The sequence below is a fragment of the Schistocerca cancellata genome, chromosome 4, assembly GCF_023864275.1.
Source record: "Schistocerca cancellata isolate TAMUIC-IGC-003103 chromosome 4, iqSchCanc2.1, whole genome shotgun sequence".
Lineage (NCBI taxonomy): Eukaryota > Metazoa > Arthropoda > Insecta > Orthoptera > Acrididae > Schistocerca > Schistocerca cancellata.
In genome coordinates, this window is record NC_064629.1 from 20,471,540 (window position 1) to 20,490,503 (window position 18,964).

Genomic DNA, 18,964 nt, shown 5'->3' on the forward strand with positions numbered 1-18,964 from the left:
AGTGATCAATGTCTTGTAAATAATTACTATTAAAAACAGTCTTGATCACGATTTATTTAACAAGGTGACCGGTTTCGACCACTACTGTGGTCATCTTCAGACCATTGAGTAGGAACCCCTTTCTGTTGGAGAATCACAGAAAGGGGTTCCTACTCAATGGTCTGAAGATGACCACAGTAGTGGTCGAAACCGGTCACCTTGTTAAATAAATCGTGATCAAGACTGTTTTTAATAGTAATTATTTAACCTACCGTCCGCTTTTGTACCTCTGCTAGTAGTAAAATTTTCCAACTGCCTACTGGTTCCACAGTAATGGTTATTATGCAAAGTAGGGAAGCAACTTTTCTTTATAAAATTAATAGAGCAGAGTTACAGAAAGTTAAAGCAATTAATAAATAATTGTTACCGAAAACTTTATGTCAAAATTTTACGAAAATCTAATGAATGTTTTAAAACGCCCACTATTAAACAATGACCACTATTAAACAATGTTGTAATTTCAATTACTTGTCGCTTGACGTTTAAGCTCGAAAGTTGCGGCGTTGTCGCGTCAAGTACAGTCTCCAGGCAGCCGCCACGACGCATCGCTCTCCACGGCAACAGAAAATCGCTTTAAAACCTCTTTCTTCCACAAATATCAAGTAAAAAATCTCAGATTCACATACGATGTAGATCTCTGTAATATCTCTCGACTTTTCAAAACTCTGTTTTCAATTTTATTTAGGGAATGAGTTAGTTAGGTCTAACTAACTTAAGGACATCACACACATCCATGCCCGAGGCAGGTTTCGAACCTGCGACCGTAGCAGAACAGATTAAATTTTCCCAGTCGTAAATAGTTTCAAATTTATCACGTCATAAATCAAAAACTAATTCTCTCACGGTCACACTTTTTTTTCGTTAGTTTCTAAAATGTCTCGCTCGACACAGAATGTATTAAAATTTTCGTTGTGCAACGCGTTTCCTATATACGCTAAACTGACGAAAGTCATGAGATACCGATATGCACATTTACAGATGGCGGTAGTGTCGCGTACACAAGGTATAAAACGGCGGTGCATTCTCGGAGCTGTCATTTCTACTCAGGTGATTCATGTGAAAAGGTTTCCGGCTTGATTAAGGCTGCACTACGGGAACTAACAAATTTTGAATGAGGAATGGTAGACATCTGTATCTGTATCTATATCTACATAGATACTCCGCAAGCCGCCATAAGGGGCGTGGCGGAGGTCAGTTTCAAATGCCACGAACGTAGCAGCAGCGCGGTTCCGGACTGGAGCACCGAGAACCGCTCGGCCACAGCGACCGGCTTTCAAATGCCGGTCCTCTAAATTTTCTCAATAGTGTTTCTCGAAAAGAACGCTGCCTTTCCTCCAGGGATTCCCATCTGAGTTCCCGAAGCATCTCCGTAACGCTTAAGTTTTGTTCCAACCTACCGGTAACAAATCTAACAGTCCTCCTCTGAACTGCTTCGATGTCTTCCTTCAATGTGGCCTGGTAAGGATCCCAAACCCTCGAGCAATACTCAAGAATAGGTAGCACCAGCGTCCTATATGCGGTCTCCTTTACGGGAGAACCACTCTTTCCTAAGATTCTCCTTATAAACCGAAGTCGACCATTTGCCTTCCCTACCACAGTTTCCACATGCTTGTTCCACCCCCATATGGCTTTGCAACGTTACGACTTGACCGTGTCAAGATGGACGCTGGTAATACTGTATCCGAACAAAAATGTTCAAATTTGTGTGAAATCTTATGGGACTTAACTGCTAAGGTCATCATTCCCTAAGCTTACACACTACTTAACCTAAATTATTCTAAGGAACACACACACCCATGTCCGAGGGAGGACTCGAACCTCCGCCGGGACCAGCCGCACAGTCCATGTATCCGAACATTACAGGTTTGTTCATCTTACTTACCTGAATTAACTTACATTTTTTCCACTTTTAGGGCTAGCTGCCATTCATCGCACCAACTGGAAATTTTGTCTAAGTCGTCTCGTATCTTCCTACAGTCATTCAACTCCGACAGCTTACCGTACACCACGGTGTCATTAGCAAACAACCGCAGACTGCTGCCCTCCCCGTCCGCCAAATGATTTATGTATACAGAGAACAACAGTGGTCCCTCCACACTCCTGACGATACCCTTGTCTCCAGTGAACAGCCGCCGTCGAGGACAACATTCTGGGTTCTATTATTTAAGAAGTCTTTGAGTCAACCACATATTCCATATGCTCGTACCTTCGTTAACAGCCTGTAGTGGGGCACCGTGTCAAATGCTTTCCAGAAATCTAGAATTTGCCTGTTGCCCTTCATTCATAGTTCTTAGTATATCGTGCGAGAAAACATCAAGTTAAATTTCGTACGAGCGATGCTTTTTTAAACCATGCTGATTCGTGGACATAAGCTGCTTAGCCTCAAGAAAGTTTATTATATTCAAACTGAGAATGTGATGAAGGATTCTGCAGCAAACACAAGTTAGGGATATTGGTCTGTAATTCTGCGGGTCCGTTCTTTTACCTTTCTCATATACTGGAGTCACCTTAGCTTTTTTCCAGTCGCATGGGAGTTTGTGCTGGACGAGAGATTCACGATAAATGCAAACTAGGTAAGGAGCCATTGCCATAGAGTACTCTCTGTAAAATCGAACTGGTATGCTTATTTCTATGTCGTCCATACGGGAATCTGTTCGATGGTCAAATGACGTTGTACGGGTCTTACGAATTTTGTTATTAAACCATAGTGGGTCTTTTCCATCCTTTAGCCATTTAGCAGGCACGTAACTCTCCTGACCCCGATTTTAAATCTGCTTAATCTTTGCCCATAATTCCTCTACATCTATCTTGCTGGAACTAGATGATACTAATTCACTGTCTAAGTAAGATGTTAATAACTGCTTATCTGTTCCATCTAGCAGAAACACTCTCCTAGCCTTCTTGACTGATCTATCAACTTTCGTAATCAAAGTTGGTATAATGACATCATCATCGCTAATCCTCGTTTCTATGCTGACACTGTCGATAAGGTCAGTCCTGTTTGTAGCTACAATGCCTAAGATATTTCCAGTGCGTGTGTGCTGCCGAGCTAACTGCTCGAGACAGTTTTCAGAAAACGTGTTCAAACGTATTTCGCATGACTATCTGTCTGTACCCCTTGCAGTGAATCCACAGACATCGCAATCTACTCGTGGCAGGTTACATGTGCATTCCACAAGTGCTCTGCTACCCGAGTAACTGCTTCCTGACCTATCAAGGGGAGTCCTACAAACGTCACACGATAACGCAGGTCCAGAAATCTGTAGCCAACACCGTCACAGAGTCGACGAAGCCTTTGGTTGAGACCCTCCACTCGGCTCCAAACCAAAGGACCCCGATCAACTCCGGGAATGATGCTCCAAACTGCTGGCCTCGCCCGCGGAGTGCAAGCAGAGCTCACAGTCTTCACCACCTCTGCCAGTCGCCTGTACGAACCCATGCGACAGGCGTCGTCGGTGCCGACGTCAGCCACACCTTGCAAACGACTGCACCCTCGATAGCCACTGGCAAGGTCGCCTCCATATCTAGGATGAGGCCCCCTGGCAGACTTACCGAGTGCAGATTGACTTACTTTCCAGTCCTGAACGCTATCTGCCTAAGGGGATCCATAACGTGCTTAACATTGGAGCTCCCAATAACCAGTAAACCTCTCCGCCCGTGTGCCTGCTCTGGCCCTGCAGAAGGAGCGGCCACCTGTCCACTCACAGGATGATGTTTGGTTTGTAGGGCGCTCAACTTCGTCGTCTTCAGCGCCTGTACGAAGTCCCAATCTTTACAGAGTCCAATTTGCCACTTTCATGAATGATTATGATGATGAAATGATGAGGACAACACAAACACCCAGTCCCTGGCAGAGAAAATCCCCAACCCGGCCGGGAATCGAACCCGGGACCCTACGATCCAGAGGCAGCAACGCTAGCCACTAGACCACGAGCTGTGGACTCTAATGGGCGAGGCCAGTAGACCAGTCCCCACATTGGCCCTCCGCCACGAGCGATGCGAAGGGACACCCCGTTTCGGAAATCGTTAGTGCAGTCAATATTCCAAGATCCACAGTGTCAAGAGTGCGCCGAGAATACCACATTTCAGGCATTACCTCTCACCACGCACAGCACAGTGGCTGTCAGCTTTCACTTAACGACCGAGAGCAGTAGCATTTGCGTAGAGTTGTTGGTACCGACAGACAAGCAACACTGTGTGAAATAAACGAAGAAATAAATTTGGGACTTAATACGGGATTATTCGGTAGGACAGTGCGGCGAAATCTAGCGTTAACAGGCTACGGCAGCAGACGACCAACGCGAGTGCCTTTTCCAACCGGTGTGATCACGAGCCCAGGTGAGCTGTTCCAGGCTGTTCGCAAAGAGTGCAATCCGTGGCCTAGTCAGATGAGTCTCGATTTCAAGTGGAAAGAGGTGCAGGTAGGGTTCGAATGTGGTGCAGACTCCACGAAGCCATGGACCCAAGATGTCAACAAGGCGCTTTGGAAGCTGGTGGTGGCTCAGTAATGGTGTGGGCTGTGTTTACATACAATGGATTGGGTCATCTGGTCCAACTGAACCGATCATTGACTGGGAATGGTTATGTTCGGCTACATGTAGACCATTTGCAGCCATTCGTGGACTTCATGTTCCCAACCAAGGATGGAATTTTTGTGGATGACAGTGCGCCATGTTACCCGACCACAACTGTTTGCAACTGGTTTGGAGAACATTCTGGACAACTGGAGCGAATGATTCTTCCACCCAGATCGTCCAAAATGAGTCCCATCGAACGTTTGTGGGACAGAATCGAGAGGTCAGTTTGTGCACAAAATCCTGTACCGGCAACACTTTCGCAATTATGGACGGCTATAGAGGTAGTATGGCTCAGTATTTCTGCAGCGGACTTTCAGCGACTTGAGTCGATGCCACGTCGTGATGCTGCACTGCGCCAGACAAAAGGAGGTGCGGCACGATGTTTGGAGATATCCCATCACTTTTCTCACCTCAACGTTTTTATGCAATTGTGTCAGTACGTAACTCGTAACAAGTATGAAGTTTTAAGTCTCTGTCTCCTACAAAAGTAATGTATAAATTCTGAAATTTACGTATACCATCGCTCTGAGTGGTATCTCTAACCACGTCAAAAATATTTTCTTAATTTTAATTAGCACCAGTGTTACGTTGGTTATTGAAACAGCAGAAATTTTCGCGTCCGGTAAAATTTCCTTCCTATCATTGCATATCTCAAAAGCTGTTACACACATGAAATAACCTGTTGGTGTCCACACAAAATGAAATACGTTTAACATGCAGTCTAACTTACAAGTCGTCCCCTCCCCCAAATTAACCAACTAACTTACCACAAGGAAATGATGGGAGGTGGCTGGACAGTATTCCTTGGCCTGGCAACGGGAAAGAGAAATTGATCGAAATAAAGTCAGAAACACAAGATTTAATGGAAGCAAAACTTTCGTTAAACTACACTATACACTACATACCAATGGGACAATGGGAAGGCACCGCTTAATCCAGAGTCAGAGTTAGTGGAATTATCGGTGTAGCATCAACGTGAGTGCTAAAGGGAATACCTTGAACTTTGGTTACACGACAAACCAATCAAATTTGAAGGCCGTAAATTCAACTAAATACCTAGGAATTACAGTTACGAACATACTAAAATTGGAAGGAGCACACAGAAAATGTTGTGGGGAAGGCTAACCGAACCCTGCGTTTTATTGGCAGGAAACGTAGAAAATTTAACAGATATACTAAGGAGACTGCCTACACTACGTTTGTCCATCCTTTTTTAGAACACTGCTACAGGGTGTGGGATCCTTACCAGACAGGACTGATGGAGTACATCGAGAAAGTTCAAAGAAGGGCAGCACATTTTGCGATATCACGAAATAGGAGAGAGAGCGTCACTGAAATGGCGACAAAGGCTTGCGGTGGAATCTTGCTACGAAATTTCAATCACCAGCTTTCTCCTCCAAATGCTAAAATATTTTGTTGACGCCGACCTACTCACGAAGTGACGATCGTCATAATAAAGTAATGGAAATCGGAGCTCGCACGGAGAGATATAAGTGTTCGTTTCTTCCGAGCGCTGTACGAGATTGGAATAACAGACAATTATTGTGAAGGTGGTACGATGAACCCTCTCCCAGGCACTTAAATGTGATTTGCAGAGAACCCATGTAGATGTATATGTAGATGTCTCTTCGCTAGACGACATGATACGAAAATTTCACATTCCGTCTTTCAAAGTAGGACAAGTCAGATTTGCGGAAGTGTTCAGCGTATCATAGATTGTAAACAATGTTTGTCAGTTCTGCCTCATACAATAGAGCTCAAAAACCTGTGTTTACGCTAGATAATTATACCGAGCATCTAATCTCGAATATTTGATTAGATAAGCAAGAGTAAAGTCCGAGGAACGAATATACCGCTAACACAAGTATTCAGCAGTCAGCGGAAGGTCTATGCGGAACTGATTTCTGTCCATCATGACCTCATTTAACAAGGTACTGTGCCATAACAGCTAACTATATTGCCGCTGTAAATTTTTGTGACAATTATCTGAACTTACCTAAGCGGTATAAGAATTTCCACGACTAAATCTTTAACTTTAGCGAACACTACATTGTAGAGCGAATCTCCCTTGAGAGTGAAATCGTATGCCACATCATTCGTGCACGATTACGGTTCGAGTCCTGAACCTGCACAAAATTGTAATCTGTCAGTCAAACTCTTGTCGTCTTGATAGTCGACTTCCTTCAGTACAACGGCCTTAAAATGGAATTTTGTTGCAAGCTGTCTGTTCTTTCGAGATGATCTTTCCCTACTACTAACTTATTAACTCTCACTCGAATTTTATGAAATAGTAAGCGAGTTTTGTATCATAGCGCCTGCTTTCGGTTACATGTTTGCTAATAAGTACCAACTTGTAATCGCGGAAGTATATGATGTAGTTAAATCAAAAGAAAACTTAGGTTTCTCTAGATCAGAAGATACCGGCATGTATGGCTTCTCAAATTATGTAATTAAAAATATAATGGACTTACTATCACTCCCTTCTTGCACATTCATAATATGTCTGGTGGTGATGTTTTCCCAGAATGTCTAAGAAAAACAGTTGTCATTCCATTACACAAAAGGGGTGATAAATCTTGCACCAGTAATTATCATCCAATTTCTCTGGTACCGTACCTATTTTGCCAAAATAATTGAATATTGTATACAAAAGCAAATTTGTATTCATTTGTCAAAAAAGAATATACTGACTAAGTAAGTTTCAGTATGGTTTTAGGATCCAGATATCAATGCTTATATCTACTGAAAATTTTATTGCATTAAAATTATGTGCTGAAGCCAGACTAGTGGACTTGAGCAAGTTACAATGATCAAATATCACAATTTGCTGGATGATAGTGGAGGTGTTCCCCAAAAATCATAGAGGTATTCCCCAAGGATCAGTGCTTATAAATGAACTGCCTGAGCGTTATGGACAAAAAAGTTGAATGAGCAAAGTATAGATTACCTCAGGTTATCTGCAATGTAGTTTGAAGCCAGTGAGTTAACTATTAACTTCAAAAAGCCGCTAAATATTTGTTTCAGCTTGCACAGTGTTCATGTTGAGACCCCTTCCATCAAATTCCTTGTTATATACCTAGATACAAAATTAACTTGGGAGAGTCACATAGATTATATGTCTCGGAAGCTTTCACAAGTTATCTATTTTTGTTGACAGTCTGGAAAAATGCAGTATTTATTTACTGATAAAAAGTACGCACACCCATTTCCGAAAAACTGCTGATTAACTCCTATTATGCCTTCTTGCATTGCCATCTAAGATATGGCCTTCTTCTATGGGATAATTCTCCACAGGCCACGAAAATTTTTATTCATCAGATGCAAGCCATTAGAAGCATCTCTGGAATTACCAAAAGTAAGATATCATGCAGGCCTTATTTCAAAGAATTACTGATAATGATAATCCCACTTCTTTGTATATACAATTGCCCTTCATACGTAAAAGAAAACCTTAACAGTTACAACTTTCGACAGTCTATTCATAAACATACACTGAGATGACAAAAGTCATGGGATACCTCCTAATATCACATCAGACCTCCTTTAGCCTGATGTAGTGCAGCAACTTGATGTGGCATGCACTCAACAAGTCATTGGAAGCCCCTGCATAAATCTTGAGCCATACTAGCTCTATAGCCATCTATAGTTGTGAAAATGTTGCCAGTGCAAGATTTTGTGCACGAACTGATGTCTAAATTATGTGCCACAAATGTTCAATGTGATTCATGTCAGGCAATTTGGGTGGCCATATCATTCACTTAAACTGGCCATAATGCTCATGAAACCAATCACGAACAGTTGTGGCCTGGTGACAGGTGCACTGTCATTCACTGAAATTCTATCATTGTTTGGGAACGTGAAGTCCCTGATTGACTGGAAATTGTTATGCTCATCTACTTGGAGAACATTTGCAACCAATGATTGGTTTAGTTAGACCAGAGAACACAGTCCATTCTATGCAAACTCAACACACATGATTACGGAGCCCCACCTGTTTGCACAGTGCATTGTTGCATTGTTGACAACTCAATTCAATGGTTTTGTGGGGTCTGCACCACACCTGAACTATACTGTCAGCTCTTATCAACTGAAATTAGGACTCATCTGACCAGGGCATTGTTTACGTCACCTAGGATCCAACCGATCCGGTCACATGCTCGGGAGAGGCGCTGCAGATGATGTGCTGTTAGCAAATACAGTTACGTCAGTCATCTCCTGCCATAGCCCAGGGAAACTTGTAAAGCCTGCTGGCCTCATTGCTAGTTCAAAATTATCCTCTAAGGTCCAGCAGGTAAAACTCAGCCTCAAAATCATACACCAGAATCTTGGTAATCTTAGAAGTAAGAATAATGATCTAGATGTAATTTCACAGATTGACAAACCCAATATATTATCTGTAACTGAACATTGACTAATGCTAATCAGAGCTTCATTGTACCAACCACTGTGTATGAAATTCTGCACAACCTTCAGTAGAAAAGACAAGACTGGGGGAGGTGTAGCAATTTTCACTGTAAATGAAAGTAATTTTAATGTTATTGATGTGAGTGCCTTCTGCTTGGAAGGAGTCTCAGAATTTGCTGCAATAAACCTAAAATGGGGTAGAGATAACACAACAGTTATTGGTGTTTACAGGCCACCTGCAGCAAATACAGATACCTTTTTTGTAAATCTTTCTGACTTGTTTGTTTATATAGATACAACATTTTCTGAGCCAAATGGTCATGTAAATATTATAGTTACAGGGGATATAAATATAGATTTATTAATAAATGATGTCAGCACAAAAAGTTACATCGCCTGTGTGATGAATTTAACCTGACCCCACTCATTCGGGAACCCACTACAGAAATTGGCAACAAAACATGTTTTGACAACATAATAACAAACATGACCCACCTATCCCACAGTGCATTAGTTTTAAAACTAGCCGTCTCCAATCACCATGCAGTACAGCTTAAATTGGAGCTCGATGAGGCCCCCACTGTCACCACAAAGCAACAGTTTAGTCTATTTATGTTGTCATTATACATTATTCTTTTAGTTACAAACTGCATGCTAGCACAAATAAAATGGTTTGAAAATAATAGCTTTTCATATGATAGCTTTGCTGCTGACTTCTATTACTGCTTTGATACCACATGCCCAGTTGTATTCACAAAAAAAGAAAGAAACAAAAAATATAAACAAAAATATTTGGGTAAACAGTAATGTCACTGAAGCGAAGGAAAAATTAAAACTACTCCACAGTGCAATGCTGAGTAATAGAGAGATTCCTGAGCTACAGGAAGCCTTCAAAATATATCAAACACAATATAAGGACTTACTCACACAGACCAGGAGCAACTATGTTGCAAATAAGCTTCAAAACTCACACAATGTAACTGCTGGCATCTGGGCAGTCATATACAGTTTTAGAACCTGCAATGACAAATCCTGTATGGACTTTACCATTAACCACAATGGCATGCTCATAAAAAACCAACTGGAAATTGTAAATATTTTTAATGAATATTTTTCTTCTGTAGGGGAAGCCATAAATGACAAACATAAAAACATGCACTACAGTTTTAAAGGTAATACATGTGACCATAGTACATATCTAGCCCCCACAAACTGTGCAGAAATAATGGGCATCATTAGCTCTCTAAAACCCTCTAATTCATCTGGGTGTGATGGCCTAAATATTAATGTTTTAAAAGCCTGTAGCCAAAATGTCTCTGTACCTCTGTCTGTAGCAGTCAACAATATAATAGAATCAGGCAGCTTTCCAGACAGACTAAAAAATAGCACAGGTAACACCCATTTTTAAAAAAGGTAACAACAACAAAATAGAAAACTACAGACCAGTCTCAATCCTTCCTGTTTTTTTCCAAAATAGTTGAGAAAGAAAGTTATATACAACAGGATTATAAACTTTCTTAACAAACACAACCTGATGTTTGAAAGTTGGTTGGTTGTTTTGGGGAAGGAGACCAGACAACGAGGTCAATGGTCTAATCGGATTAGAGAAGGATGGGGAAGGAAGTCGGCCGTGCCCTTTCAAATGAACCATCCCGGCATTTGCCTGGAGCGATTTAGGGAAATCACGGAAAACCTAAATCAGGATGGCCGGACACGGGATTGAACCGTCGTCCTCCCGAATGCGAGGCCAGTGTCTAACCATTGCGCCACCTCGCTCAGTTTAATGTTTGAAAATCAAAATGGATTCCTAAAAGGTAAATCAACTAGCACTGCAGCTGCTCAACTAATTGAAGAGGTGTTAGGGGGTATCGAAAGCAAGGAACATGTCGCAGGTGTATACCTAGATGTGGAAAAAGCCATTGATTGTGTGAATGTTGACATCCTATTAGAAAAGCTATGGAACATGGGCATTAGATGTGCTGCTTATGACCTAATAAAGTGTTATATGAGCAACAGAAAACAGTTTGTTCTACTTAAAATGGAAAGTGGTGTCTACAAATCAGAAATTACTTGCATAAAATATGGAGTGCCCCAGGGCTCGATGTTGGGCCCCCTTCTGTTCTTGATCTATGTAAATGATATTAAATACTGTACTATAAATTCCAAAATTGTTCTGTATGCCAATGACATGTCCATTGTGTGTAAAAAGGAATCATGTAATGAACTAGAGGCAGAGTGTAATAATGTGACAAAGAAATTGTTCAGTTTTTTAATGAAAGCCACTTAAATGTAAGCACCTTAAAACATGTTTCATGGAGTTTAACAAAAGTAGTTTGAATAATGAAATTAAATAATACATTGGCAAAAAATTTGTAAAGAAAGAGTCTAGTGTGAAATTCCTTGGCGTAACAATCCAAAGCAACCTGAAATGGGACACACATATTGACTCCCTAGCAACAAAGTTTTCAAAAAATATATTTGCAATCAATACTATTGGCAAGTTCTGTAGAGACACAGGAGAAAAGAGCATGGTATGCAGTCTTTATGACTACACTTACGTGAACTACGGTATTGAATTTTGGGGGGCAACAACCAAAGCTAATCTAGATAAGCTACTCATTCTTCAAACAAGGGGTGTGAGAATAATCTGTGGAGCAAAATATAGGGAATCTTGTCACAACGTGTTTCAAAAAACAGAGGTGTTAACTGTTATAAACACATACATTCTAAGAGCCATATTGCTTGTGGAAAGACTGCACCCAAACACTTATTCAGATTTCCACCAGTACAGTACTAGAAATAAAGAAAGATTTTACATTGGAAGCCACAGAACAGCACTTTACAAAAAGGGGCCTCAGTACACAGGTATAAAATTAGCTAATGCACTGCCTAGTGCAGTCATGTTTCAGTTTAATTGTAGGAAGAACCATCAGCTTAAGAACTTTTTAGTAAAACACCCTTTTCTACACATTAGAAGAGTACCATACTTATATGAAGAACAACAAATGCTTTGCGAAATTATGTGAATAGAAATCAGTAAACATCTTATTGTAATTTTGTTGTAAATTAATGACATATTCAGAAGAATGTGTCTTGTGTATTGTACAAATAACTTTAATCATTACTGTTTCTTTGTACACATGCAGTGTACCATTCAATGTTGAATAAAGCTATTATTATTATTATTAATGCTAAATTTCGCTGCACTGTCCTAACAGATATTTTCATCAAACACCCCACATTGATTTCTGTAGTTATTTCATGCAGTGATGCTTTTCTGTTAGCACTGGCAACTCTACGCAAACACTCTTGACTTTTAAGTGAATGCTGTTGGCAACTGTGTTGTCCATGGTGAGAGGTAATGCCTGAAATTTGGTATTGTCAGCACAATCTCGACTCTGTGGAACTCAGAATATTGAATTCCCTAATGATTTCTGAAATAGACTGTCCCGTGCATTTAGCTCCAACTACAATCCCATGTTCAAAGTCTGTTAATTTCCATTGTGTGGCCATAATCACATCAGAAACCTTTTCACATGAATTACCTGAGTATACAAATTACAGTTCCATCAATGCACTGTCCTTTTATACCTTGTGTATGCGATATTACCACCATCTGTATATGTGCATATTACTATCCCATGACTTTGGTACCTCAATGTAACACTTGTTGAACATTAAAGATATACATACCTACAGCCCAACTTTACAAAGAATTCAGTGCATTAGTTGTGCAGGAACATGCCACCTCTCTTAATAGCTGCAAAAATAAGATCCAAAAAAGGCTGAAAAAGGAAGTGTTTTACACAATTTAGGAATCTGAAAACTATTGAAACGCTGACCTGATTTACCAAATAAATGATAATGCTCCTTATTTGTACATTCTTTCTATGCATTTTTGTTTCTTCTGGTAATTTGTCTTATGTATATAATGACTATGCAAGCAACTGAATAATGTTCAGATCATATTTTACTATTAATCACATTTGGAAATTTTTTGGTGTGCACTGTATTCTTTTATTGTGTTTCTTGGTAAGTAACTTAACAATGTTTAGTTTCATATCTAACTATTAACCACATGGTAAATTTTTTGTGTATCATGTATGTTGTTTTGTAATGTGCATTCTTTTTTTTATTATAGGCTACTTTAGTAATGTGTAGTACCATAGAGAACATAAATACAGTCATAATCATCATGAGTATGCCAAATCTACAAAACATTTTATAAAGTGTGACTGACACATCAGAAAACATATTTAAGTGCTTCAAGAGAGAGGAATTAATACATAAATAAATAGATCTTCATTAAGAATTTCTATTAATATATTGTATCTGTTTAGTCTGATCAACTTATGTTACTCTGTTTACATTTATATCCTACAGATTAGTATTAAGAGCATTTCAGGGCATACTTTCTACTGTAGAGTATCTTACAAATGAAGGGGTTGGAGAGAGATAGTCGTAAGCCACATTCAACTAGTTTTGAGATACAGTGACTTTAAAGTTTCATGGAAGTATAAAAATGTTGAAGACAAAATAGACACTTTCTTTTTGCTTTTAATTATACTTTAATACAATGTAAACCTTGTGTAAAATACATTATCTTCTTTCTGTTATGTAATATTAATTTGAGAGTCATTTTAATTATGATGTGGTCGAAAATACCTTATGGCTGTGTCTCCCTGTAAATAATTTAGAACACAAAATACATTTTTAAGGTTTTGTTTTGAAAATTACGTAATATCTAATAAATTTTAACAATTTTTGCACTTTCACATACACACATACATAACAGGCAAGTCAATATAATGCTTCATTTTACACCGTGAATGCGAAATCAAGGAAGTTCTTCTACATCATCATCATTCTCATTATTTCCAGCACATGACCGGAAAAAGCTTTGATATGCTTCAGGTATGTATGCCATGTCATCAATCTTTTTCTGATTAATTTGAAGTGGCTTTCTATATTTTATTGGCAGCTGAAATAGATCTGCTTCAGCAGATCTTCCTTTCCTGTTGCTACATAGATCCACTGACGTAAAGGTTCCTATATTTGAGTAGCAGTGCTTCACACTTATCATGAAGGGGACTTAAATTGAGTTGCTTCACTAAAACGAATGGGATCTCCAGCTCTATTTAGAGTGGGTATTGAGATTAATGACTTCAGATCGCCCAAGCTTCTGAAGTCTTGTCTGTGCACTTTCATTTGATGAAATGTTTTGGACTAGCAGATTTGACTACTTCTGCCCATTCATCTGGCGTATATACTACTGGATGTCTGTTTCTCGCATAAATTTCAATGTGACCAAAATCACGATCGCAAGGAAATCTAGTGTGACCTACCCAGAGAAACAATGCTGCACAGATTCAAATCTTTTGGTGGCAATGAGAATACTTTCCAGAGCAATAAGACACCAATTCTTTGCTTGGCCCTTACAGTTATCTGTGATTATGTGGCGATTTTTGGCTCAAGTGTTAGTTATCTCTAAGTATTTGAATAAACAGCTCCAAACTTCATCTGAACCCTTTCTCCATCATTCTCACTCCACAGAAACATGTATCCCTTATTTGGCCCACAATATTTTTCTCTTTTAGAATGCTGGCCCAACTGTTAGCAATGAACATGCAACAAATGTTTCCCATGCCAGAACTATTACTTGGTGCTCTTTCACATTCTCTTTAGTCAGGGAAGTCAAAGACATGATCATATTTTGCCCACTATCAGCCTTTCTTAGATGCAACTCATGTTGTCTTTTCCTTTGTGTAATTTCTTCTGCACATAATTCTGGGTTACTCATTGCTGTTAGAAAGGCATCACATGTTGAACAGGTGTCGCTCTTCGACAGTTTGAAGTCTATGTTAAATTTGGACACAAAAATTGCCCTGAATTTGCTTTGTGATACAGTAGGGACACCCTTTTCCTTGCAGTATTCAGAGTATTTGTCCTGAAATAAGAATGCAGTTGTGAGATCACATGCAAAATATACTTTGGTGGAGTTCTGCTGCTTGCTATAGTGACTTAGAGACTTCCTCTGTGCTATACCAAAATATGACACCTTGCACAACTTTGTCTTGAAATTTATGTGAATGATTGCCATGTTTGCCTGAAAGAAAAGACCACATGAGTTGATACATTACTTTGTGTTATTATTACACTTCAACATTATTTTATTTGGTTGAAATGGATACCTTATAGTAAAATGTAATATACAAACCTCTTCCATCTTCTTTTGGAACTGCGAGACCCAACTTCAGTTGCTGTTGCAAATTCCTCACACTTCGTATGTGGTTCTGTAAGACATGAACCCTGAGCAAAGCTTGCTGGCAAATCATGACTTCTATTCCATTTACTTTCACATTGTATGAAAATGTCACAGCTCTAGATGAAAGTTGCTTTTTAGTCTTTTTGGTTAGCTGTGAAAGAAAGAAATGTGAATTAGAACAAGGTAAAGTAAATTTGTGACTATTGGTCCACTCATGTTTAAAAGCAGTGAAACAAACCTTTGGTTTTTTGGTACCATTTCCATACAACACATTAGGTAAGTATTCTAAGCATTAATGTTTCCTATGTCCTAAAATGAGTGGAAAATATTTTCTTCTTGTCTGAGTAGTTTCGCATAGCACTTGCTTGAATAACTACCGGGACTTCCCAAAGATGCTGCCTGAACAGTCTTGTTGGTTTTAGAAGACATGTACTGCTGACCCGTGTTACCTTGATGTTTGGCCTTAATTTTTTTCCACTGATAAATATTAAACTTTCTTTTTCTTGAAGAGCTTGGTTTCTGGGGTGATACTTCATTTGCACTACTTATTTCAAGCTCCTAATATGAATAGAAAAATAGTCAGAGAACTTCCATGACACATAGTCACAAGCCACACAAATCATTATATGCTGCTGAAATGGCATTGATAATAAAAATATTTTTACAAGATTGTAGCCATGAAAACTATATTATTACTGTAATCAGTAGTCATTAAAATTAGGCTCTAAAGGTTTCTTGTTAACACAAAAAACGATGATCAACTGTGAGAGCAATGTTACGAGAAAAAAAGTGACAAGCCACTGAACAATGATCATCAGTAAAAAATGTTTTTGTATACTTACAGAAACATCTACTGAGCTAGTACTGTTGCTTGATGGACACCAAGACTCATCACCATCACTGTCAGGAGGATTAGAATCCTCATTTACACTGCTGTCACTGCCGTATACACCTAGAATGTGCGATGCACCTTCAGATGTATGTTAGCATTTAGCCATTTTGATGTGACTTGTGACTATGTATCTTCTGAAGAAGACATCAGGTGGCAGAGTATAGAACCACACTACGTCATCGCCTGTGACCTGTTGGAAAAAGACAGAACTACTTCAATCTAAGATGAGGAGGGCATCGTTAAGAATGTCAGAGTGAACATCTTAATTTTGACAAAAGTGTGGCTTATGACTATATCTCTCCGACCCCTTCAAATATTTATTCCCAGTCTGTTCATGTATGGTGTGCAGGAGAGATTGCTTACATGAACATCTGTGATAGAGCCTGTTTTAATTTTATTTTCATGGTCATATGGGAGAGGTATGTGAAGGGTTTGAGAATATTTGGAGTAGTCTGGAAATTTTTCTGAATTGGTCTTTTCTGATCTTCTAGACATATTTTCCGAATGTATGCTGGCACAGATTATTAATCATTCATTATGCACTCCCATGCAGAAAACAGTAATTATTCAAGCTATCTTCATTTTATTTTTCATTTCCTCCTCTTAGCCAATCATACAAATCTCACTTTTGAGTGATATTCCTGTATAGGCTGTGCAGTCAGTTTAGAAACAAAATCTTTCATACACAAATGGTAGTGTTCAAGTGCTGGTATTCTACCTTTTCAATGCAACCTGCCTGTAGTTTTTCTTTGCCCATGGCAGGTCCTATCTAATTCTCTTACATCACATACTTCCTCATCTGGGTATTGATATGGTATGAGTGACTTGTTAACCATTTGATCAGATATTGCTGTAGCAGTAAATGTTTTGTAGATATACCATTTTCAATTAACTTTGTATCATTAGATGCAGTTCAGAAACTGACATGCATTAGAATTGCAATCACCAAAAAGCAGGCTTCAACTCACCAAATCATTTTACAAAAATTTCAGGGTCGTTTTATTGAAAGGAAATACCTCGTCTCTTTCTCTAATCCTTGTTCAGCTTGATTTTGCACCCCTTGTATAATGACTTCATCATCTATAATCTATTAAACCATAATGTTTGCCTTTTTAAATTGGCCTAGGTTTTCAGATTGAAAGAGCCTGTAATATTTCTTAATAATAATAATAATAATAATAATAATAATAATAATAATAATAATAATAATAAAGAATAGGCCTCCAGTATGTTCTGCCAGTCGTAAAAGGTGACGAAAAGAACAAACCACTAATAGGGCTAACCCCTCTTTTAGTGTGATTAGTTGGTTCAGGACAGAACTAAAGAAGCCTCGGACAAGCGCCGTCATGGTCGGGGACGACGCTTGAACCCTATGCCTGCCCACAATGGTAACGACACTGCTAGCCAACTGGAAAATGATTTAAATCCAAATAGAGGTGTTTTGCAGGATACGCTTCCTGCAACCACCCTAGAAGGAAAACAAAGACAGAGGATGAGATGGTCAGATGAAGTTAATCAACACCTCATGTTCTGTTATTACCAAGCAACAAACCTAGGAACCAACACAACTGGATACAGATCATAAGTATACACAACATTTATTACCAGATACCCAGAATTAAAATTTTTAACAGATCAACGACTAGCTGATCAGATCTGTGTAATAATCAAAAATAACAGGATACCCCAGTCAGAATTAGAAAACATCAAACAACAAGTACAACAAATACTGGAACAAAATAATGTGCAATCAGAAGAAGAAGAAGAAGAAAATACAGTAATGGACTCAAACATCCCAGAGCAAACAAACAAAGACCAACACTCATCAATTACACAATCAGAGGAAAACGAAATCTTAAGACAGCCACCAGAAGAAGCACAAATAGAACACGAAGAGACACACATGTTAGATATAGAAGAGAAATTTCAGCTGACATGTATAGAATACAAAGACACAAATACAGACATTAGACCATTCTTGCATAGACTGCCAAATAACCCACAAGTCAAAACAACAATAAAAACTATCAACACAATCATACACAACAAAATAAATGAAAACACAACTATGGAAGAGTTACAACTACTGGTTTATATAGGAGCACTCACTACATTAAATATACACACTAGGCAGAGATCAGGACAAACCAACACACAGAAGAAACCCACAAAACCAGCATGGCAACACAGGCTACAGATCAGAATAGAAAAACTGAGAAAATACATCGGACAGCTAACACAATTTATAAGAAATGAAATGTCAGAAGAAAAAAACGAAAAAGGTTAGGTAAAATCTCACAACAAGAAGCGATAGAGCAATTAGATGAAAAGAAGCAGAAATTACAAGCATTGGCCAAACGACTTAGAAGATACAAAAAAAGTGAAAATAGAAGGAAACAAAACCAAACATTCAACACAAACCAAAAGAAATTTTACCAGACAATAGATAACACACACATTACAATAGACAATCCACCAAACATAACAGACATGGAACACTTCTGGATCAACATATGGTCAAACCCGGTATAACATAACAGGCATGCACGGTGGATACAAGCAGAAACAGACACATACAAGATGATACCACAAATGCCTGAAGTGATAATTTTGCAACATGAAGTCACCCAAGCTCACTCACAGTTGGAAAGTCCCTGGAAAAGATAAAATAGCAAATTTCTGGCTAAAGAAGTTCACCTCAACACATTCACATCTAACTAAATTATTTAACAGTTACATTGCAGACCCATACACATTCCCTGATACACTTACACATGGAATAACTTA

At 39.0% G+C, this 18,964-nt stretch overlaps 1 protein-coding gene across 1 annotated transcript in view; it reads left to right on the top strand.

The window, feature by feature from the left end:
• The first annotated feature begins 6,242 nt into the window (after window positions 1-6,242).
• LOC126184726 (probable medium-chain specific acyl-CoA dehydrogenase, mitochondrial) overlaps window positions 6,243-18,964 on the top strand; it is a 213,499-nt gene continuing 200,777 nt past the window's right edge. Inside the window, exon 1 of the mRNA XM_049927260.1 lies at window positions 6,243-6,547. Coding sequence (XP_049783217.1) covers window positions 6,530-6,547 — 18 coding nt within the window. The 5' untranslated portion in view covers window positions 6,243-6,529. The remainder of the gene's footprint in view (window positions 6,548-18,964) is intronic.